Below are 24,259 nucleotides of genomic sequence, written 5' to 3'. Positions count from 1 at the left end.
ACTGCACATGCGCGAGGTTGCGGTGTGGACGGCGAGCGGGAAGGGACATACTGTACAGCTTCGCTTCTCGTTGGACAATAAGGAGCCGAGAAAACTACCGAGAGGAGCCTCAAGCGTCCACAGATGTCTGAATGAGGAACACCTCGGTGAACGCACAGTGTCGACATCACCCGAATCAGGTACGTGCGTCACACGCCACTTTTGCTATGTTGTCGCGGTGGTTGACAGTTCCGCGGCATGGGCTAGTCGGCTGCTAACGTTTAGCATGCTGCTGACTGGAACCTGCCAATCCAGCCAACCGGCGTCCCTGCGCTATTTCCTCAGCGATATTTGACGCTTATTGCCGGCGAAAAACGCCAAACTGCGGAACGAAAGACGCAAAACATGTTGAATGTGTATCTCTGGTTGCTCAAAGCTGGTTGGAGCCGGTTTGAAATGTCCGCATCTCCCTTAAAACACCGCAATCCTTCCCGTCGCCACAAAGACGCACGGGTAGCTGTTGCGACATTTTCGAGCAACACTTCTATTTCTCACCTTTTTTTCTTTTTTTTTCTTTTTTTTTTTTTTTTGATTTAGTGCCGTATTTGCGGTTTCTAACTCCACTTCAAATCAGGTTTATTAAAATCAGCGTTTCAAGTGGCTTGGTTCGCGTTACTCATTAAATTAATTATTAGACTATAAGGACACATTCATTAAGATGCTTGTCAATGTGTAATTTATTACACCAACATTAGTATTTTACCTTTGGCTGAAAATTCCATTTACCGCCACCACCAATGCAACCGCACGCACATAGGATAATACTGTACGTACAGTAGTGTCTCACACAGGTGATCGCACATCCTGATCATTTCATTTCATTCACTTTTACGTTTGACAGTTCAATTAAGGCTACATTGAAAATAGGTACCATGAAATTTGACAATGTACACGCAAACCTAAAGACGGTTATGCCGCAAAATGAGCACGCGCCATTGAAAGTGTTGCTAAGTTGAAAGGAAGCGGAATTGTGACGTCATGTTCTTGTATTTACTGAGAGGGGGGGGGGGGGGAGTTTAATTTTTGTAAGCACTGTGTTAGCATTAGGAGCAGTCAAAATTAATGCGTCTGCAGCAGGTTTTTGTTCCTCAGGGTAAAATGCTAAGCAAGGTGTTTGTCAGCAGACACCCCCCCCCCCCCCCCCCCCCCGCCTCCCCCCTTCCTTCCCACAGCTGTTTTCTTTCCCAAAACAAGACAAAGAAAAGTGACCGACGAGTAAAAGGCTTCCATCCCGTCGGCTGCCGTTTCCGTTTGGGAATGCCGCGTTGTGAAACAAGCCTCCTCATTCCTCAAGCCAGCAGTGACTGGTACAACCGGTTGAAGCCGCTTATTTTGTCCATCTTGAACTAGACCCCAATTATTCTTTGACCTGGTTTCTGTCGATACCTTGGTGAGTCATTAGATGTGGTTGATCATTTTGAGATATGTCATACATAGGATCATTCATTCAAGATCCAATAAAGTGAATTCAGTTTTGGTGTCATATTGTAGCCTATAAGAACATGTTTGTTGATAATTCTTGTCAACATGTGCAAAGACAGAGAAATTTGTAGACTCACTCGCGGATAAGTGCTTTTCATTCGCATCAGTGGTTTATTGTGACGTGAAGTCAGCCAGACAGTGTGGCCTACACCCTGAAAATGAATCTTCGCTTTGAATATTCTGCTAGCGAGCATGGCCGCTTTAGAGTGCCTCGTTGTTGCTGCCTGACATTTAAAAAAAATTATCGCAAATTTGGCAAGACTGTTCACCGCTCTTCTCTGTAGCGTCAGATTTATACGCCATTAGGTTTGTAGTTTATGCACAAAAATGTTTTTAATTTTGCAATTTTTTTATGTTTTATTTTATTTACATTTTAATCAATTGTTAAAGGGCTACTTTACTTATTTAGCCATTTTTGGCAGTCAAGCATTCATATTTTGCCTATAATACATTTGATATTTTCATTATTTTTCATGTACAGTTAGTACCTTTACAAACACATTTTGCAACTTGCTGTCGACTGAAAATGACATCACAAGGGCTCAGGTAACCAATCACAGCTCAGCTTGTGAATGTCACATGACCAAACCTAGAAAACAGGCGAGCTTGTGATGTCATTTTCAGTCGACAGCAAGTTGCAAAATATGTTTTAAGGTACTAATTGCACGTAAAAAAATAATGAAAGTATCAAATTAATTAAAGACAAAATCTGAACTTTTTATTGCTATAATGGGTTAAATAAGTGAAGTATCCCTTTAAAATTATTTTTATTGGCTTAGCGTGTATATCTGCTGTTAAGTTTTTTCATCTTTGCTACCTGTCTTCCCCCTCTTCTTGTTTGTCCTGCTCCAATCCCTCCAATCCTTGACCCTAAACCTTGGCCTGCCCTAGCAGAAAAGTGATGCCAGAAAGATATGCCCACACCAAAAGTAGACATGTCACATTCAATCGATTAATTGATTAGCAAATTAATAAGATCCTATTTTATTAAAATAATCATTTAGAGCCATTATTTTACTCAAAATAGTCCATATAATTACAATTTCAGCCTCTCAACAGTAAATATTCTCTGAGTTGTATAGTCATCCATGAAAGCAGACAGATTATCGTTTGTGTTGAATCAAATTAAGAGATCTGCTCTTACTTAGGAAAACAGTGATCATCAATTTTCCCTATTTTCTGACTTGATAAGGACCAAACCATTCATTTATGAGAAAAAAGTAGCCAGTTGTTTGCAACTGTCATATGAATAACCTGTATTTGACATGCAGCTGAATCTGAAGCAACCTCTGAAGTGTATATCAAACTAGTAAGCATTCCTTTGCATGAATCAGTAACCAAGCAGTAGCTCTCAGTTTCAAAAAGGTTGCTGAATACATCACTCCCCCTCTAACAACAATAACTGGTTAATAAACAGTAATCAGGGATTTTGTAAAACATTTTACTCCGATTAATCAATGTAATAATTGATTTTCCAAATATTAGATAGTGACATCCCTAAAGGAAAGTGCCTGTTCCTCACTTATGCTCGGTGGTGGCCAATCACGTCGCCTCCATGGAGAATGGCGACTGGAAAAGAACTAATTACCTCAGCCGTCGTTACCTCACCTGCAAGCGTCAGCTAAGCTCAGTTGGGTTCAGCCGCGCTCGCTAACCTGTGAGCCGACCAGCCGCCCTCCCTTCCCTCGCCCCGGCCTTCCCGTACCCCACCCTCACTCCTTCCTCCCCCACCCCGAGGGCTTCGCCATGACGTCCGTGCGGTTCACCGTGACCCCCACCAAGGCGGAGGACCATCCCGGTCTGTCAGACACGTCACCCGATATCAGCTCCCGCTCCGGCACCCATGTGCGCTTCGGCTCCCGGGAAAGCGTCAGCCGAAGCGAGCCGCCCAGCGACACGTCGGGAGGAGGCGCGGCGCCGGCGGGAGGAGGCGGGACGGAAACGCCGGACCACAGTAACATGGAGCAAGGTGAGGAGAAAAGAATCGTCCCCAAGTGTGAACTGGTTTTCTAATCTGGAATTTAATCTGTATTTTAGGAGATGTGTCAGTTGCTTGGTCAGGATTTATTAGCTAACACCAAATCATTCCAGGATTTTTTCCTGGCTCAAATTGAGGCAGAGGCGGTATCACCCTGACTGTGATGGGTGACTACCGATACCAGGTATCGATATTGGTGCCAATACCAATCTTATTTTAAGGTATGGATTAGGGGTGTACCGATCGATCGGCCGGCCGATTTATCGGCCCTGATTTCCTTAATGTTGGCGTATCGGTGGTCGGCCGATCTTTTGAAAATGAACCGATCTTTTTCACGGATCTCATCTCTCTCCTTAGGTGTCTTCTACTGAGATGATTAATAGGCTTTTATTTATTTTTTTTATTTGAGAGAAATACTTGATGAGCAGTTAAAACAAACTGTTTGCATTATTTCACAGATATTGTTCAATGTTTTTCAATCAAACAAATTGGAACATTGAAGGTGGCTGCTTATTATGAAAAAAAATCGGGATCGACAAAAATCGAGATCGGCAGGAAAATTGTGATCGGTGCACCTCTAGTATGGGTACTCGCGGCGGTGACAGATACCATTATGGGTCGGCCTCATGCAGCCATTTTACAATCAGGGACTAGAAATTATATGAATACAAAGGTTCCATTAATTTTGGCCTTTTTTTAACGACAATCATTAAAAATTCATCTACTAGTACATATTAAATTGAAAATATAGTTCAGAGTTGTATATACTGTGTTTTTATGAAAGGCGCCACTTTTGCCTCACAACCAGAAAATGGGTGTGTCTTTTTCCCTCTTCGGCACATTAAAGTTGAAAAAAAAAAAAAAAGCTGTTTCTTCTTCGGTTGTTGGTTCAGGTCTTTCCGGTGCACTGCTGTTGATATAGCGCCTCCATACTGTGGCGCAACTCTGCAACTGCAGTTAAAGTGTGTTCCCGCCCAGCTCAATCAACACAGCTGGTGTTGAGCGATATCAGTGGCTCAGGCTGGAGGCCTCTGAACTTTGTATACAGGAAAAACCCTGCATACAATTCTATATTCAAGTTCAGAAATGACTTCCTTCAGGAACAGTTAACTTTTAAAGTACAGTGGTCATAAATTGCCTTGTTGGCAAAGAGAGTTTTGCAAACAGCTGGCCTCAAGATCTCCCTTTGTTTCCCTGACTCAGCGTTTGAGCCAAGAGTCAACAAAAGTCTGCTTGTGAGACAGTCAGCTGACACTTTCACTTCCGTACTTGAAAGAACAACTTGTGCGTGTCCATAGTAACAAGGCCGCCGCACACGGTTCGTAAATTATAATCTTCCTTAAGTAGGAATTGAGCCGCTTAATCCCACTGAGTTTCAAGCGTCCCCCTTTGCGTTGCTCATTTGGGAACAAAATCCTCCGAGTAGCGTAGCGTAGCGCGACTGCAGTGATGCAAAATAAATCCCACGCAGGTGTGCTGACCTCAGCTGTCATTTGATGCTTTTATTTTTGCAAGTCCATCCTCTCCCCCAGTTATACCTTCAGAGGATTCTCATTAGACAGGGGAGGCAGTCAAATGAGTGACATAACTTGTTTTTATTGTAATCACAGAAAAAAACAGGGTGAAGAACAGAAATCCAGGACTGGTTGTTGATTTCACGTGTGCGTTGAACCATGTAGCAGCGGCTGAATATTAACCAGCATTGTGTTTACTTTCACACTTACGTGCCAGGGTGATAGTAGCAAAGAAGGTGAACGTGGCCGACAACTGCTGAAGGCCGTCACGAGCAAAACGGCGTTCACGTCTGCTGTGTTCTATCTTGGCAGGGGATGGAAATTCCAAACTCTCCAGCGTGTACATCAACAACAGCCACGGCGTGGATGACGACGACTTCTACGACAGGAACTTGGCCTTGTTTGAGGTTCGTGCAAATAGCGTGCGGTCCGGTTCCTCCAATCTCGAACGGCGTTGTCTTCCCGCTCCTCACAGGAGGAGATGGACACTCGGCCCAAAGTGTCGTCTCTGCTCAGTCGGCTGGCAAACTACACCAACCTGATGCAGGGCGCCAAAGAGCACGAGGAGGCCGAGAGCAACAGTGAGAAGAAGAAGGCCAAGGTACTTGTTGACAAATATTCAGAGAATGGAGACCAAAAAAAAAATAATAATCTGCTCCGCTGACAGTACATACACAAACAGTAGAGGCAACGCCGTCATGAGTACGTTGACGCCGCAGCCATATTGGATGAGGCAAAGTGAAGCTATTTGTAAAGACGCCTCGTTCAGTTTCTCCCTGGAGATGTATCAAGTCAGAACTCATTGGATTAATAAGGAACTATTACCTTTTATTATATTATCCCATTCTAGCTAGGGTTGTAACGATAGCCAAACATCACGATACGATGATAGCACGATATGAAGGTTACGATAATTATCACGAAAGACACAAAAAAGACACAATATTGTAAAAAAATAAAAAAGAGCTCATACTAAAAAAACAGACACAATATTGTGTGCTTTTGTACATACCAGAAATTCAAATAAACAGCTTACAATCTCTAATAAGCACTTAATATTGAGACATTTACATTCTAATGCACGCACACATCGAGTTCTTCCACAAATTGACTCAATTCACAAGCATATTATGTTTAGCGTGTATTTGAAACATATATAAGGGCCAAAACATGCCTTGTGAAAATTAAACTGCACTAAAAAACTAGCCAACAGAGGGTGCTAAAACTGCACAAATGGAAATCAACCTGATGTGTTGCTTTTAATATCGTGACCTGCCAATGACGATATTCTGGCAGTTTTAATATTGCAATATCACTATATTGTTACATCCCTAATTCTAACTCAATCTTGCTAATTATTTGCGGATTTGATGTTGAATACAATTGCCACACCCAATATGGCGGATGCGCTGACATCACCTTACTTTTTAACGACGCAGTTACTGGATAACTGTCTGGCCTAGTACACCGGAATCCAGGTTGACATTTATTCTTTTATGTTAGTAAGTGATGTCAGTCTGAACTCCACTGACATCTTGCTGATAAGGAGCCACCAGCAGGAGATAAAACTGTTATCTTCTAAAAGAGTTTGCAGAATTGCATTGTGGGAGCTTACTTGGTGTGTTCTGGCCCTCCACAGTCACCGCGCATGGGGACCTTCATGGGCGTCTACCTGCCGTGTCTGCAGAACATCTTTGGCGTCATTTTGTTCCTGCGTTTGACCTGGGTGGTGGGGACCGCCGGCGTGTTGCAGGGCCTCTGCATCGTCCTGGTCTGCTGCTGCTGTGTGAGTGCGGCAGAGCGTCATAGAGTGGCCAGGGCAGCCGTCTCACCCGCCCGAAATCTTTTTGCCCTCCCCAGACGATGCTGACTGCCATATCCATGAGCGCCATTGCCACCAATGGTGTGGTTCCAGGTATTCCATCCCCACCCCTCAAATATGTATCACGTGTACTGAGCAATTGATCCTTCCCTATAAAGTTTTTTTGTCCTAGTTTTCATTACAGCCGCTCCAAAAAACATCAATGTTCATTAGCATGTCAAGACAACATCAATGTAACATTCTGTCCAAAGTTAGACCTTCAAAATAAAGGCACTTTTGGAAAAACAGTTTCACCACGCTTTCTTTGCCGTAGCTTATTTAGTAGTTGCATTCAATGACAAGCACAAAATATTTTGAGTGTGACTGCTAAATAATCCACCAAGTAACCAAAGAAAGTGTGTCAAAACTGATATTATATTGGGTTGATTTTAATTTGAAGGTGTGAATTTTATCTTTCATGTGGCATTAAAAGTCTTCAGTAATGATAAAAGCGATGTCTAAAGTTCATTTATCTATTTTATTAGCATTTCATATCTACGTAAAGCTGTTTCCTATAAATATTTATGGGTGTCTGGGACAGATCAACTGGATTCATATTATTCCCTGTGGGAAATGTTGCTTTGGTTTTTGTTAATTCAGTTTTAGTCTGACTTTTCGACAGCAACTGTATGTTAATTCTTCAACCTTACTTATCCCCCTGCAGCTGGAGGTTCCTACTTCATGATCAGCCGCTCTCTAGGCCCCGAGTTTGGGGGGGCGGTAGGTCTGTGCTTCTACCTGGGTACCACCTTCGCCGGAGCCATGTACATCCTCGGCGCTATCGAGATCCTGCTGGTGGGTTGTTCATCTTTGCCGCTCGCAACATTGTTTTGAGTCGTCGGTCGCAGGCCACACGCTCCCTTTTCTCCTCCTCCAGATGTACATCGCGCCTGAGGCGGCCATCTTTACTGCCAAGGGGCTGGAGGGCGAGGGTGCGGCCATGTTGAACAACATGCGCGTCTACGGCTCCGTCTGCCTCCTCCTCATGTCCTTGCTGGTCTTTGTGGGCGTCAAGTACGTCAACAAGCTGGCCTCCGTCTTCCTGGCCTGCGTCATCGTCTCCATCGTCTCCATCTACGTGGGCGCGCTGGTGTCCGCTTTCAAGCCGCCCAATTTCACGTACGTGCGCCCAAGTTCACATAATTTAAGATTATCTTAATGCATTTAATTTCACTTAAAATTTAGGGTTGGGGCTAAACTTGATAAGTTTAGCTTAAGTTAACATTTAAATTGAGCTTCAATTAACTTTTAGGTATAACACTTAACTTTAAGTTTAACTTAACTTTAATTTTAACTTAACCTACCCCTAACTTAAAGTTAACCAAACCTTAACTTTAACTTTAACTCTTAACTTAAAGTTTAACTTAACCAAACCTTAACTTTAAGTTGAACTCTTAACTTAAAGTTTAACTTATCTTTATGTTTAACTTAACCAAACCTTAACTTTAAGTTGAACTCTTAACTTAAAGTTTAACTTATCTTTATGTTTAACTTAACCTTTAACTTTATGTTTAACTTAACCTTAATTTAAGTTTAACTTAATCTACCTCTAACTTAAAAGTTAACCACACCTTAACTTTTAAGTTGAACTCTTAACTTAAAGTTTAACTTAACCTACCCCTAACTTCAAAGTAAACTTAACCAAACCTTAACTTTAAGTTGAACTCTTAACTTACAGTTTAACTTAACTTTAAGTTTAAATATTTCCAAAATCCATATGAAAAAGTCACTGTGAATTTCCCACCCCTTTACCACCAAAATGGCACTTCATCTTTGCAGGGTATGTATGCTCGGAAACCGAACCATCAACGGCCACGACCTCGTCGACAACCAGTGCGCTAAAACCGTCCTACTCGCGGCCGAGAGGGAGGTCACTAACGAGACGCTTGGCGTAGGTGCGTTTTGATCTGCCCGTGCACAGCGGCTCAGGAAGAGTGCAAAGTTGATAAATGGTTGCACTCCTTCCCAGCGGACGCCAACACCACGGCGCTCCCGACACCGGAGTTCGTCCTCAGTCCCGGTCCGAACCTCCTTCCGGTGGAGAAGACCACGTACTTGTGGAGCCGCTTCTGCCAGAGCGCCGAGGTCAACGCCTCCTGTGACGACTACTTCGCCGCCAACAACTTCTCCCGCATCGAAGGCATCCCCGGTCTGGCCAGCGGCATCATCACCGGTAGCACACACACACACATTGGCAACAGTTTACCCGTGACAAGGCGTGACGTTCCTCCTTTGTGTCGCAGAGAACCTGTGGAGCTCGTACCTCAGCAAAGGAGACGTGGTGGAAAAAGGGTCCATGAGCTCCTCTGATGGAGCGCGCTCACCGTCCACACAGCAGCCGTACGTCTTTGCTGACATCACCACCTCCTTCACCCTCCTGGTGGGAATCTTCTTCCCCTCCGTCACCGGTAAACAATTTTTTCACATGTAATGTAGAGTCCAAATATTAGGGATGTTCAATATTACTTTTTTTCCCCATTGAAATAAGGCTTGTGTCGGCCCATTACATTACTTGGCATCAGTACTGGCCTACCCCTACGAAAGCATTAACACATTAACTGCCAGCCCAAAAATGCATCATTTGACGTCTTTTTCCGTCAATGGCAGTGAATGAGTTAAAGGATGATTTTCCTGAATTTGAATTTTGAGTTTTCCTATTTATTTTGAGAGGTTACCTTGTCTTCCTCAGGAATCATGGCCGGTTCCAATCGGTCAGGGGACCTGAAAGACGCCCAGCGTTCCATCCCCATCGGGACCATCCTGGCCATCCTCACCACCTCCTTTGTCTGTATCCTTCCAAGATAGGAATACAGTGGTGCATTGAGCTATGAGTAATTCATTCTGTGACCAAGTTTTGGGCACAAAATTCATCAGTTGATGAATAGAAATGGCATTTATTAATTTGCTCCCAAAGACGTATTTATACGTTTTGTTTGTTTTTTGAGAGGCTGCATCAAACCCTTCTGTATGATCTAGCATAAAAAAATAGAAAACCATAAATACCTCTTTGAGGACACTTAAAGGAATACGTCACTTATTTAGCCCATTATAGCAATAAAAAGTTAATATTTTGTCTATAATTAATTTTTTACTTTGATTATTTTTCACGTAGAATTAGTACCTTTAAAAACACAATTTGCAACTTGCTGTCAACTGAAAATGACATCACAAGGGCTCAGTTAGCCATTCACAGCTCACCTGTTTTCTCGGTTTGGTCATGTGACATTCACAAGCTGAGCTGTGATTGGTTACCTCAGCCCTTGTGATGTAATTTTCAGTTTAAAAATGTGTTTTTAAAGGTACTAATTGTACATGAAAAATAATGAAAATATCAAATTTATTACAGGCAAAATATTAACTGCCAAAAATGTCTAAAGAAGTAAAGTATCCTTTAATACATTTAAAATAGAACATATTTATACGTTTTTGGGGGCAAATGAGTTCAGTTATATTCCACTCACGCAATATTAACCAGAATACTGCATTTAGACCAGCGGGGCTGTATAGAACCAAAAAAAATGGGTTGACTTCCCCTACCTATTTAGCCATGTTCAGGAATAAAAAGTTAGTTAGATAGCTAAATTATTTTTCATGTACAATTAACGACCAATCACGGCTCACCCTGTTCTCTTTGTTTGGTCATGTGATGTTCGCAAACAGAACCAGGACAGAATATTTACTTCTTACTGCTGAAAATGGCTAAATGAGTCAAGTATCATAGATGTGCTTTAGCGTTAGCATGAAACTAGCAGGAGCAAAGGTCAACTAGTATGTGATGTTTTCCTGAGTTCCCTCCACCAGACCTAAGCAGCATCGTTTTATTCGGCGCCTGCGTCGACGGCGTGGTCCTCAGAGACAAGTCGGTTCCACTCGTTACGTGTTTCCGTGCGTAAGAGAGATGTTCTATTTGAGTTTTGTCGCTTCCCGCAGGTTTGGAGACTCAGTCAAAGGGAATTTGGTGGTGGGCACGTTAGCCTGGCCCACCCCCTGGGTCATTGTGGTGGGCTCCTTCTTCTCCACGTGTGGCGCCGGCCTCCAGTCGCTGACGGGGGCGCCAAGACTTCTGCAGGCCATCGCCAAGGACAACATTATCCCCTTCCTTCGGGTTGGAGCTGACGCTATCGGACGTATCAGAATGATGTCGCGTAAATAAGGCAGCGTGCTGACGCGCGTTTGCTGGTGTGCGTCAGGTGTTCGGGCACGGCAAAGCCAACGGTGAGCCCACCTGGGCACTGCTGCTGACGGCGCTCATTGCTGAGCTGGGCATCCTCATCGCGTCTCTGGACCTGGTGGCTCCCATCCTGACCATGTGAGACTCGCGAACGTCTCTCGCCTGACGTTATTGGTCGCCGGGGCTGTCAATCATCTTCTCTGTCCAGGTTCTTCTTGATGTGCTACCTGTTTGTCAACCTGGCCTGCGCCCTGCAGACACTCCTGAGGACGCCCAACTGGAGGCCGCGCTTCTCCTACTACCACTGGTGCATCCGCCGCCCATTTCGGCGCAATTTGTACGCTGTCTCGCGCACACTCACGGTGTTGGTGCTTGTGTGTGTGTGTGTCAAGGACCTTGTCATTTTTGGGGATGACCATCTGCCTGGCGCTAATGTTCATCTCTTCCTGGTACTATGCGATCGTTGCCATAGTGATTGCAGGCATGATCTACAAGTACATCGAGTACCACGGGTATGTTGCCATGGTGATGGCATGTGCTGTCCAGCGTTACCTGCATTTTACAGTGGTACCTTGATGTACCCCAACTTAAGAGTTCTTTTGGATATGCCTTGCCGATGCACTTTCAGACAAAAATACTCACAGGGAGTATTCCCATTAACACTAAACTAAACATGGTAATGGGCAATGTTCATTAGGCCACGCCCCCTTAAAGGCTCACCAACATGCTCATTTTCAGATTCTGTCACGTTTACTTCAATTTTACACTACAATAATCCTCCATAATAAATTAAATCCGAACAGTTCTCCCTCATTTATCGTGGGTGTTAGGTTCCAAAAACTACCCGTGATAATGGCAATCCACGTTAATTAAAAAAAAAAAAAAAAAAAATCCTGTTAATTATATATATTTTTTCATTTATTATGTATTTTTTTCGTTTTGGTAGGATTTTTACTTTATTATAAATGTTTTTTCATTCATCATATATGTTCTTTTTTCATTTACATTCATTTTTTCCATTAAAAGTTTTTTTTTTTTTTAAATTGACCTATTATAGTAATAGTATATATATTTTTTCATTTATTATGTTATTTTTTCATTTTGGTATGATTTTTAGTTAATTATGAATGCTTTTTTCATTCATTATTTGTTTTTTTTTCATTTAATTTCATTAATTTTCATTTAATTTTCAACAAAAACTAGACTGCGCTGACTTCGTCGGGTTTTTGTTCTTTCAAATTTACACCCTCTGTTACCTGTAACTGTGTGCTACCATCTAGTGGTGAATAATAGTATTACACCCTAAATAGATAAGATTTCGAACAACAGTTATGAACTGTCCAAAAAAAATAGCAGCACCATGAATCTGCAATAGCGAGGGAGTTACTCCACAACGCAGTTTTTCTTGGTACCACTGTATAGTGCAGCTTGCGCAAGTGCCCCTAAATCAACTGGCCATTGAGTGGATATATTGTGGATTATGTGTGATTCAGAGCTGAGAAAGAGTGGGGAGATGGAATCCGCGGGCTTTCCCTTAGTGCCGCCCGTTACGCCCTCTTGAGGTTGGAAGAAGGCCCGCCGCACACCAAGAACTGGAGGTACGGAGGTCTTGAACAATGACAACAATGATGAGTCCAGCCTCTGTTTTTAAGACCTTGCTCCCTCCCGCAGGCCGCAACTGCTGGTTTTACTCAAACTGGATGAAGACGCGCACGTCAAGTCTCCTCGCCTGCTGACCTTTGCCAGCCAGCTGAAAGCGGGGAAAGGCCTGACCATCGTGGGCACCGTGGTTCCCGGCAACTTCCTGCACAGCTACGGAGAGGCGCTGGCGGCCGAACAAGTGAGTTCACATCATCCAGTTTTTCTTATTTTTTGACGTTTCAGTCACGCAGCAGCTTTTCTGCCTTCTCGTTACATACTGAATTGCTCCTTCGGTAACATGAAATCATGCTTGTGCATGTCAGACCCTGAAGCTTCTGATGGACAAGGAGCGAGTGAAGGGTTTCTGCCAGTGCATCGTCGCGCAGAAGGCGCGCGAAGGCATCAGTCACATGATCCAGTCCAGCGGCTTGGGGGGGATGAAACCCAACACCGTGGTGATGGGATGGCCTCACGCATGGAGGCAGAGCGAGGATCCGCAGTCGTGGAAGACCTTCATCCGTAAGTCCCGAGTATACAGCATGTAAAAAAAAAAAAGTACAGATGCATGACAACAAAGTATTTGAAGTTGGTCACATGCCGCCATTGTGTCGAACGGCGCCCCCTGTCCTCTTTCCAGACACGGTGCGCATCACCACAGCCGCTCACCTGGCTCTGCTGGTGCCCAAAAACATCTCGCTGTTTCCCAGCAACAGCGAGCCGTGTGCAGACGGCTACGTGGACGTGTGGTGGATCGTGCACGACGGCGGGATGCTGATGCTGCTGCCCTTCTTGCTGCGCCAGCACAAGGTCCCATACAGTTTTTTTTTTTCCAGATTAGATGCCTCACGCTGGCTCAGGTGAAAATAGTTGTAGATTCGTTATTAGTTTTTGTTTTGAATTTATTTTCGTTTTCCAAATTCAGTGAGTTTTAATTGGTTAAGAGTTTGTTTGCTAGTGTGTTTTTTTTTTTGTTTTTTTTTCATCTTAAGGCCCACTTTTATTCATTGGCTTTTAGTTTAGCATGAATTGTGTGGTCCTCGGGATCTTTTTATTTATTTATTTATTTATTTTTATGTATGTATTTAATTTTATTGTAATTTACTATTTTATTGAATGTTTTTTTATTTTTTTATAGTTGGTTTTATGTATATGATAGTGTGCGGATCTCAGTGTGAAGCACTTTGGAAACGCTTGTTTATAAAATGTGTTATAGAAATAAAGTGGATTATATTGGATTGGAAGTAAAAAGTCCATAATAAGTATTGTGTCGTAAAATGCCAGCAAATCATAGATAGTGCAGAGAGGCTACTGGATTTTTAGATTTTTAACTTGAAAAGTACAGTGGTGCTTTGAGATTTGAGTTGAATTGACCTCACTTGGAATTCAGAAATCATGTCTCAAATTACCTGTCCCCATTGAAATGAATGAAACTGCCATTAATCCGTTCAAGCGTATTTTTGTAATGTTTTTTTAAACAATTTTCTGTTTTTTAATTTTGATTTTAATGAATTAATTTTAAGGATTAAAACCAGTTTTATTTGCTGGAATAAATTAAATGTAAAGAACCAAAATTTTTTTTGCTTCATTTCGGTCCTGTGTTGCTCCTTCTGGTGTGTGCTGCCTGGCCACCTGGGAGTAGCATCATACAGACAGTGGGAGAGAGGGAAGGTCACCCATTTTAATTGCATTGATACACTGAAATATATATTTTCCATTTATTCCCCCCAAAAATGATTTTTCAATGTTAGTCTTTGAACTGGAACAACCTTGACTTGTTCCCCTCCAGGTGTGGCGCAAGTGCGGGATGCGCATCTTCACCGTGGCACAGATGGAGGATAATTCCATCCAGATGAAGAAGGACCTGGCGACCTTCCTCTATCACCTACGCATCGAGGCCGAAGTGGAAGTTGTCGAGATGGTAGGCCTCCGCTGCTCTTGGTGGTCCGAGAGCGAGCGGTGAGTAACGCCTTCTTTTTACCCACTCAGCACGACAGCGACATCAGTGCGTACACTTACGAGAGGACCCTGATGATGGAGCAGAGGTCCCAGATGCTCCGCCAGATGCGTCTCTCCAAATCCGACCGCGAGCGAGAGGTAAGGAATATCTCAAACTACCCGCGCGGCTAATTAAATGTTCCAATTGAAATGTTGGCTTCCTTCTCGCCGCTGGATTTCCTCAGCGGGTGCGCTGGAGTTTCGACGACGTGAGTAGCCAACCATCAGCTAGTCTACAGAAATAGAGCAAACTGTTTGAGCTTTTATTCCATAGCCTTGATATCCACGTAAAGGTCCATGCGTTAATGTGTATGGAGGACCAAAACTGCAAAAATTCAAAATAAATAAATGACTAAGTAAATAAAGAAAGAAAGAAAGAAAGAAAGAAAAGTGAAAATATAAACAGATATAAAAAAATATATATAATTCAAAAATTAGGTCAAAAACATATAAATGGAAATAAAAAGAACACAAAAATTATATAATATAAAAATAAATTTGTACTTAATTTTTTAATTATATTTTTTATATCCGTTTATTTATTTATTTTCACTTTTAGTCATTTATTTATTTATTTAGTCATTTATTTATTTTTAATTTTGGCAGTTTTGGTCCTTACTGCCAAGTCGAAACGTTTTTCAAATGAGGGGTTGGTCCTCAGCGTGTCTTGGGTCGGACTTACAATATCTTGCGACTTGAGTTGCTAGGCAACAAGTCGAGGCGACAGCGGACAAGATATTGCTAGTCCAACCCAAGACACGCTTAGGACCGCCCCCTCATTTGCATAACATTTCGACTTGGCAGTATGGACCGAAACTGCCCAAATTAAAAATAAATAAATATGACTAAATAAATAAATGCCTAAAAGTGAAAATAAAAACTGATATAAAAAATATAATTCCAAAATTAAATACAAATGTATTTATTTATGTACCACTATATATATTTATTTTTTGTTCCTTTTATTTCCATTTATATTTATTTTTGGGATATAATTTAAAAAAAAAAATTATATCCGTTTTTGTTTGAATTTTTAGTCATTTATTTTGAATTTTGGCAGTTTTGGTCCTTCATAAGTATGTTGTCCATAGAATCCAAAAATCCCCCTCCTAAGTGCTCTCACTACAGTAAATATGAGGTAGTCATGCTAGCCAATCAGTGGGTGCTGTACGTAGACGCGCGAGAGCCAATGCCGACGGGTTCAAAAAGAAATCCGGCGAAAACAAGCGTACTCGCCAAATACATGAATTTGCCTTTATTTTGTTTTCTCGCGGTCCAGGCTCAACTGGTGAAAGACCGTAACTCCATGTTGCGATTAACCAGCATCGGCTCGGACGAGGACGACGACACAGACGGCGGCGAGCGGGACCGAGCGGCGGCCGGCGACGGCGCCTCATCCGAGCGCCATCGCCGCGTTCAAATGACCTGGACCAAAGAGAAGGCGTCACAGTACCGGGCCGCGCACTCTGGATGCTCCACGCCAGAAGGCTTCCGGGACATGCTCAGCATTCGCCCGTGAGTATCGATACTGGTGTTCATTTTATTTTTAATGTATTAGTTTTTGACATAGTTCATCAACCTCATCCCGTTTTTATTGAGTCCATTTTTAGTCGACTATAAATCTGACATTTTAGTCTTTATTCTAGTCCAAGAAAACAAAATTGTAATAGTCTGTCACTCAACAAAAACTGTCAATGTTTTAGTCTACTTTTAGTCAGGACAATCATTTTACCCCTGTATATTTTTTGTCATCAGATAGTTTTAGATCGTAAATGTTCAACATTATTTCATATAAAGTTTTCTCTCATCTTTTTGATTAAAAAAAAACCAACAACTTGACACAAAATTACAGTCTATCAACAAGTGGCTACTATGGCGCCATGCTACAAGCTAGTAAGTCAGCTAGTAAGTTAGCTAGCATCAGTTAGCGGTCGGATTAACATTATTGTTAGAATGTTAGAGCTGTTTGATTAACTCATTCACTCCCAGCCATTTTGACAGAAGCAACCCCCTTCACTTTATTTTGTCTGATTTTGCAAGGCCCACAAAATATTATGTTCTATTAGTATAAAAACATGGAACTACCTGAAGAAAGATTAGAGTCTCTTCTTTCATCAGGAAAAGAAAGAGTTTATTTATATCTGTTTCCGTTTGGCAGCTATTAGCATTAGAATATAGCTAAGTTTCATCATTATTTACAAGTCTGTTTAAAACTGTGAGGAAAACATGGCCCTGGTTGATCTCTTATACTCTACTGCCACCTGCTGGCCATTCTCATCAGTTCAGAGGCTGCATCAAAGCCTTCTGTATGCCCTAGCATAAGAAATAAAAATTTAAAAAAAGTATAAATACGTCTTTGGGAGCATGGTAACATTTAAAATAGAACGTATTTATATGTTTTTGGGAGCAAATGAGTTAATGTTACATTAAAGCTATAATTTTATTCTTTTTTTAACCTTTCACCGTGAATCCACCTCCTGTCTGTCCCGTGTGTGTGCATGTTGCACTCGTTAGCTGCAGGTTTTAAAGGGGGTGTGTCACATGACAGTGTCACATATTAGCATTAGATTAGAGAGAAGGTTTGACGAAATCATATAATTTCGCCTTATTTTTGTTCATGAACTAAAATGTCCAGATTTTACTTCCGCTTTTATTAAGCGAGGGACATTTTCGTCTCGTCTTTATTAGTCGACAAAAATACATACTGATTTTAGTCCCATTATTGTTTATTAATGAGGGTTTTAGTCTAGTCTAGTTTTAGTCCAGTGAAAAATGTGTGTTGACAGAATTATTTTTGTTTAGTTTTCATTGATGAAATTAACACTAATTGACACGTTACTCTGCCTCACAGCATTCTTCGGGAATTGTATCTTCTAGTTTTTCAATTGCTCTTCCTTCAGCGACCATTCCAACGTGAGGAGGATGCACACGGCCGTGAAACTGAACGAAGTTATCGTCAATAAATCCCACGACGCCCGAGTAGTCCTCCTCAACATGCCCGGACCGCCCAAGAACCCGGAGGGAGATGAGAACTGTATCCTTAATCCTAATCCAGCACATGAAAAAATGTTTTTTTCTGGTCATCAGCACGAATGCATTTGCATATCCTTGACTCACTGAGCAGACATGGAGTTCCTGGAGGTTCTAACAGAGGGTTTGGAGCGGGTTCTGCTGGTCCGAGGTGGAGGAAGTGAAGTCATCACCATCTACTCGTGATGAGCCATCCGCTTTGAACGCATCTGCCAATCTACAAAGTGAGAGAAGGGGGAGGTCATCTCATGCACGGGACCACTCAAACCAACCCCCACTTGTTGCTCGTCTTCACTGTCCGTTCATAACACGCGCACGCCTTCCCCATACCACTGGCGTCAGGCTGCAAGAAGAAAAAAAATTAGCACCGTGTTTTTGTGGCGTGTTTTCCTGCTGATGGTTGTCGTAAGATGTCAAGCGTCAGAGGCTGTCGTTACTCTGACGAGGCTCAGGGGTGAATTTTTCGCTTTTTCTTACTATCGAGATATGTTTGTTCCAAACGTGGCATTTTTTGTTTTTCTAGTTTTGCACTTTTGTTTCCAGAATGGTAACTTCACTGGTTTGTATCGATGGTGCACATGTTGTTTGTTTGTCTCCGGTACCAGATGAGATCCCTCGTAGTTCTGCTGTGATGTAATTTCACAAACTCAATAACGTGCAGCATCTTCACGTGCACCTCTCGAAATGACACTTTCCTGTGTAACTGCAATACCTTCAATATTAGGAAAAAATAGTCTCCACGGTTGGCCCTTGTCTGGGGCTTAGAAATGACACGACGAGGAAATGAGCAGTATGCATGTGTGTTTTAGAAATTATTAATTTACTCAAAAATTATTCATCTGCTGTCTGTGTGTGAATGAGCGCTTGTTGTCTGACGATGAGCCGTACATTAACTTTTTCTTCAATGTTTTACAGTGCAGGGATTTTTTGTTTGTTTTTCAAACATTATTTTATTGTCTGTACATAAAGACAGATTCCAAGATGTATCTTTTTTTAATGACACAATTATTAAATGAGACATAAAACTTGTTTGCTTGAACATTTTGGGAATAAAGTGATTTAGAAAAAAACAAATGTTGCCCTTCAGTAAAATATACTTGAATGATTCTGTAACTTTTTTTTTTTTTTTTATTTAAAAAAAAGATTTTAATTAACTTGAGATTGTGCTGAAACTATGGGAAGTTTTATTACTACACTCAGGATGCCCTCAGTAGTGTATCTGCTTTTTGCAGATGTGGCTTCATCAAACGTGAGCTGTAAATCGGACCAGGTGGGATGAAAATAAAATCAGCACCTCCAAATCTAAGCCGATGGTTCGAAAGAAGAACACTTAATAATAATAATATATAAAAGACATAATTTCAAGTCGTTAATAAAGAAAATAATATGACATAGTTAAAAATGTGGAACATTAGGAGCGAACCCTGTCGCGTGTCTGTGACGTCACCTACGTTCCGTCGCGCTCTATGTGCGCAGGAGCCGCCATCTTTCCGGCCGGCATCCAGGAAGGGAACACGTTGCTCGGGAGAAGTTTCTCCCGAAATTTTACCTTTTCGTTTGTCGTCCTCTTTTCCTTCGTCCAAATTCGGATCCGCTGGACCTAAGTGGGGTGAGTCGGCGTCTTTTTCGCCGCTACGTGAGAACCGGAAGCAGGGAATTTGTTCAGGGGGGCTCTTAGTCCGGGGCTGAGCCAGCTGCTGTCAAAGATAACAAGGGAAGGCCGCACACCCAAGCTAAATGCTAAATGCTAAGGCGACAACAAGTACACTACACGTTCATGTACATGTTCTCTCCTCCAGTCTGTGTTGTCCCTTTCGAGCCACACACAAGCGCATTTTGGTTGGCGTGGTTGTTTTGCGCGCTGAACGTGGCGAACATGTTGAATTATGTCGCATCTCCACATGCAAAGTGAGCCTGGTTCCATCGGATGTCTCATTTGGGTCTTCATTATTAGTGTGTCACATCCACGTTTTGTTACATGTTTTAGAGGATGCATCTCTGCATCTTTTACAGTAGTTTACATAATTTTGTTTGAATCATTTTGTAGCCTCCTAAGGTTTATTTATTTTTTGTTAACTCCGTGTTATGTATTGCAGCACGTTTGCTTCTCAATGCCAATTTGGTGTCATCACTTTTGTCCTCAGCTCGGCGGGTCCCGGCCTCCATCATAGAAGCGACCCACCATGGCGGATAAAAACACCAGGATCGCCATCGTCAACCACGACAAATGCAAACCCAAGAAATGTCGACAAGAGTGCAAGAAAAGCTGCCCGGTGGTCCGCATGGGTGAGTGAGTGAGAAGGGGACGGGTGTCCCGGCAAGACGCTAACCAGCTGATGTCCGTCCGCAGGGAAGCTGTGTATCGAGGTGACCCCGCAGAGTAAGATCGTATGGATCTCGGAGTCTCTTTGCATCGGATGCGGCATCTGCATCAAGGTACGAGACCAAACTCGCCCTCTCCCCAATCTCCTCTGAGTGACACGGCGGTGTCGTTGCAGAAATGTCCATTTGGGGCGCTGTCCATCGTCAACCTGCCCAGTAACCTGGAGAAGGAAACCACACACAGATACTGCGCCAATTCCTTCAAACTGCATCGGTACGTAGAGAGCTCGGCCTCCATTTGGCAAAGTTTTTTTTGTTTTTTTTTAACCGACTGCTGTTTGCGTGTAGGCTGCCCATTCCCAGACCGGGGGAGGTTCTGGGGCTGGTGGGGACCAACGGTATCGGCAAATCCACGGCACTTAAGATCCTGGCCGGCAAACAGAAACCCAACCTGGGCAAGTTTGATGTGAGTTCTCATGAACGATGCATGAGATTTTTCAGAAATGTTAGTTTTGAACTAGACTAAGTGAAATTTCTGGAGAAATTGCGCGGGAATGCTGAAAGCTGAATAATAATAGCTGAATGCTAAGATTTGAATGCATGTGGAATGCTTATGAAGTAAATGGAGAGCTAAATTATGAAATTATGACCTAGTTATTGGGCAATGCACTTTACCAACTGTGCCACCGAGCAGTGTAAGACACCTGGTAATGATGATAAGTTATATGTATGGAAGTGGGCGTGGAAAGTGATACTTGGAAAAAAATTCTATGTCTGTCCGATTGAAAATGAATGGGGAAAAGTTGATATTAAACATTTAAAATTGTGCAAATAGTGTAAGTAATGTGGATTCAGACGATATATATATCCCGGGAGGTGTTAATTTTTTAAGCTAGTTGAAATTTGAACAGTGCAAATTGGAAGTATTATGTAGGAATTGTTAAGTGGCAAAAACGTGTGGAGAATAAAAATGTGAGAATGCTTCAGCATTCACGTGCACACAGACAGGAAGTGAAGCCACAATGCTTTTACGTTCCAGAATCCTCCAGACTGGCAGGAGATCCTGACGTACTTTCGGGGCTCGGAGTTGCAGAACTACTTCACCAAAATCCTGGAGGACGACCTGCGCGCCATCGTCAAGCCGCAGTACGTGGACCAGATCCCCAAGACCGTTAAGGTAAAGGTCGGCACAGCACGGCATCACTACGGGTCCGCTCGTGGTTTCGATTGTCACTTTGTCCCCGCAGGGGTCGGTTGGCGCCATCCTGAGCAGAAAAGATGACATGGACACGCAGGATCTGGTTTGCCAGCAGCTCGGTATGATCCCTGAACAGTCTAACCCGTCATCCCCGATATGACGCATTGTGATTGGATGTCTTGTTGCCGGGCAGATCTGACTCACCTGCGCGAGAGGAACGTGGAGGACCTTTCGGGAGGAGAGCTGCAGAGGTTCGCCTGCGCCGTCGTCTGCATCCAGAGAGCCGACATGTAAGAAATGAGACGCCGTTGCCACGCCCGCCCACCACCGTACTCACACGTGTGCTTCTCATCCTGCAGTTTTATGTTTGATGAGCCGTCCAGTTATCTGGATGTCAAACAGAGGCTGAAGGCCGCCATCACCATCCGCTCGCTCATCACGCCAGACAGGTGCGTGCCAAGATTGGCTCAAGTTCACCGATTGTGATGTCATCAAGTTAAATGGTGGCACGTTTAATTCATGCGTGCAGGTACATCATCGTGGTGGAACACGACTTGAGTGTGTTGGATTACTTGTCGGACTTCATCTGCTGCCTTTACGGCGTCCCGAGCGCCTACGGAGTGGTCACCATGCCCTTCAGCGTGCGAGAAGGTAAGCGACCCGGCCGGCCTTCTGAAGCTGCGTCCGCTAATGCTAACGGCCCGCAGGCATCAACATCTTCCTGGACGGTTACGTTCCCACGGAGAACCTGCGCTTCCGCGAGACCTCCCTGGTCTTCAAAGTGGCCGAGACGGCCAACGAGGAGGAAGTCAAGCGGCTTCGGCACTACCAGGTCGGTGCCAAATTTGCGCTTGTCTTTCTTTTCTTCACATTTCCAAATTTGCTTCCACGTGCACTCGTCCCTCTGTGTCCCGATAGTATCCCGACATGGCCAAGACCATGGGCGAGTTCACCCTGGAGATCAAGGGAGGGGAGTTCACCGACTCCGAGATCATGGTTATGCTGGGGGAGAACGGTACGCCGCCACGACCGCCACCGTGTAGCAACACAGAACTTGTGAGCGTGACGTGTGCGTGTGTGCAGGCACAGGAAAGACCACCTTCATCAGGATGTTGGCGGGAGGACTCAAACCGGATGGCGGAGGTGACAAACTGTGCGTAACGTCACATCGCGCCCCGCCCAGGTTCTAACGTGTGCATTTGTGTTGGCAAGGTGACGTGCCCATCCTCAACGTGAGCTACAAGCCTCAGACCATCAGTCCCAAGTTCAAGGTGCGTACGCGGCAGAGGTGCCAACTTGATTGCTTGTCATGTGACTGCTTTTGATGGTTGTGTTTGTGTACGCTCAATTCCGTGTGTGCGTGCGTGGCGGCGTTCCTTAGGGCAGCGTCCGCGCTCTTTTGCACGAGAAGATCCGAGACGCCTACACGCACCCTCAGTTCATCACGGACGTCATGAAGCCCATGCAGATCGAGAGCATCATCGACCAGGACGTGAGGACGGAAACGCCACACGACCAACCACGACCACGGCGCGAATGACGTCTCTCTCGCTCTTCTGTCTCCCTGTCTCTTTGTCCCTCTCCCACAGGTCCAGAATCTTTCGGGTGGTGAACTTCAGAGAGTGGCGCTCACCTTGTGTTTGGGCAAACCGGCTGACGTCTACCTCATCGACGAACCCTCGGCCTACCTTGATTCCGAACAGCGGTTGATGGCAGCCAGGGTCATCAAGAGGTACCCGAAAGAGCCTGCGTGCGTGCGTGCGTGTGTGCGTGCGTGTGTGCGTATGTGTCTCACGTGCGCATGCGTCGCAGGTACATCCTGCACGCCAAGAAGACGGCGTTCGTGGTGGAGCACGACTTCATCATGGCCACGTACCTGGCGGACCGCGTCATCGTCTTCGACGGGATTCCCTCCAAACACACGGCCGCCAACACGTAAGAGCCGCCGACCGACTTTTTCGCCGCCATTCGGGTCATATGTGAGCTGCGGCCAAGCGGTTTTGTGCACGTCCTCTGGCAAGCATGCCAAGTAGAAGTGTTGACATGTTTGTGGTGCTTACTGGACACAGTTTGACCGGAATGCTAGTTTTGGAAAGGATGTCCGAACATGTGTATGTATGTGTGTGTTAGTCCGCAGGGTCTCTTGGCCGGCATGAACCGCTTCCTGTCTCTGCTGGAGATCACATTCCGCAGAGATCCCAACAACTTTAGGCCACGCATCAACAAACTCAATTCCATCAAGGTAGCCTGACGTCGGTGTGTTGGCGCAACATGTAATTTCTCTCCCCCAACTTTGACCACATTGTCTTCTTGAACTTGTAGGACACAGAACAGAAAAAGAGCGGGAACTATTTCTTTCTGGACGACTAGGACAACACGTGGCATGTAACAGAGTGTGACTTCCCGTTACGAGCACGACGACAGTGACGGCAGCGAGTGAGCTGGAAAAACCGTGCAACATCCATCTCATCATCGCGTGGGAGCTGTCAAGGCTGCGTTAACATCCGCAACTGTTGTCAAATATGCATAGTGGCAACCTGGAGATTTCCAGTCAAAATGACATCAACACATCAATCAATAAATATGATGTTGACAACTAAAAAAAATAAAGCAGACTGGGCAATTTGTTAAGCTCCTGGATGGATGGATGGATGGATGGATGACTTGGTTGGCTAGCAAGAAGAAGCTGTGAGCATTTAATTTTACATGAATGGCACCATCTAGTGGTGTTAGTTTGAATAACATGGAGATGACGGAGGGCGTATGTCCTGTTATATTCGGTATGTAAGTAACGTATTGAATATGTACAGTGTCTCTGAATATGACCTCTGCTATGTTCCATTGTAAACTGTAATTGTGTCCAGTTTTTGCGGTGTAATATAGCCAATTGTGGTTTACAAGTGGAATTGGGATTCCATTTTCCATTTGTTGTTTTCAGTCGATTCAAAATGTGTGACGAGGACAGAAAAATATGCACGAAGTTGTTTTTAATAAAGCAGTCCTTGTCGTATAATAGTGTTGCGCAATC

The 24,259-nt window shown here is 43.7% G+C and overlaps 2 protein-coding genes across 4 annotated transcripts; both read left to right on the top strand.

The window, feature by feature from the left end:
- Positions 1-22: 22 nt before the first annotated feature.
- slc12a6 (solute carrier family 12 member 6) lies at positions 23-18,785 on the top strand. Of its 3 annotated transcripts, none has more exons than XM_077500357.1 (27): positions 23-179; positions 2,416-3,490; positions 5,326-5,420; positions 5,489-5,614; positions 6,653-6,799; positions 6,874-6,928; positions 7,539-7,669; positions 7,752-7,993; positions 8,654-8,769; positions 8,844-9,047; positions 9,118-9,282; positions 9,564-9,662; positions 10,676-10,733; positions 10,805-10,979; positions 11,065-11,183; positions 11,254-11,352; positions 11,438-11,557; positions 12,539-12,643; positions 12,717-12,885; positions 13,010-13,205; positions 13,324-13,493; positions 14,473-14,604; positions 14,673-14,780; positions 14,867-14,890; positions 15,961-16,196; positions 17,582-17,715; positions 17,806-18,785. In XM_077500357.1, exons 2-27 carry the CDS (start codon positions 3,268-3,270, stop codon positions 17,895-17,897), a joined length of 3,540 nt encoding a protein of 1,179 aa, XP_077356483.1. In that variant the 5' UTR covers positions 23-179; positions 2,416-3,267; the 3' UTR covers positions 17,898-18,785. The 3 variants fall into 3 exon arrangements, with proteins under 3 accessions (XP_077356483.1, XP_077356485.1, XP_077356484.1); XM_077500358.1 differs by lacking the exon at positions 23-179 and adding an exon at positions 1,208-1,429; XM_077500359.1 differs by lacking the exon at positions 14,867-14,890.
- A 368-nt stretch (positions 18,786-19,153) lies between these two features.
- abce1 (ATP-binding cassette, sub-family E (OABP), member 1) lies at positions 19,154-24,246 on the top strand. The gene is made up of 19 exons (XM_077500570.1): positions 19,154-19,320; positions 19,856-19,997; positions 20,062-20,147; positions 20,210-20,307; positions 20,382-20,499; positions 21,073-21,210; positions 21,281-21,350; positions 21,425-21,521; positions 21,591-21,680; positions 21,761-21,882; positions 21,939-22,063; positions 22,150-22,246; positions 22,315-22,374; positions 22,444-22,502; positions 22,613-22,723; positions 22,821-22,963; positions 23,044-23,166; positions 23,362-23,473; positions 23,554-24,246. The coding sequence occupies exons 2-19, from the start codon at positions 19,895-19,897 to the stop codon at positions 23,599-23,601; spliced, it is 1,800 nt and encodes a 599-aa protein (XP_077356696.1). The 5' UTR covers positions 19,154-19,320; positions 19,856-19,894; the 3' UTR covers positions 23,602-24,246.
- Positions 24,247-24,259: the final 13 nt, after the last annotated feature.

This window comes from Festucalex cinctus, chromosome 16 (genome assembly GCF_051991245.1).
Source record: "Festucalex cinctus isolate MCC-2025b chromosome 16, RoL_Fcin_1.0, whole genome shotgun sequence".
Classification (NCBI taxonomy): Eukaryota; Metazoa; Chordata; class Actinopteri; order Syngnathiformes; family Syngnathidae; genus Festucalex; species Festucalex cinctus.
Note: the sequence above shows the minus strand (reverse complement) of the source record. Positions and strands in the feature narration are given on the sequence as shown.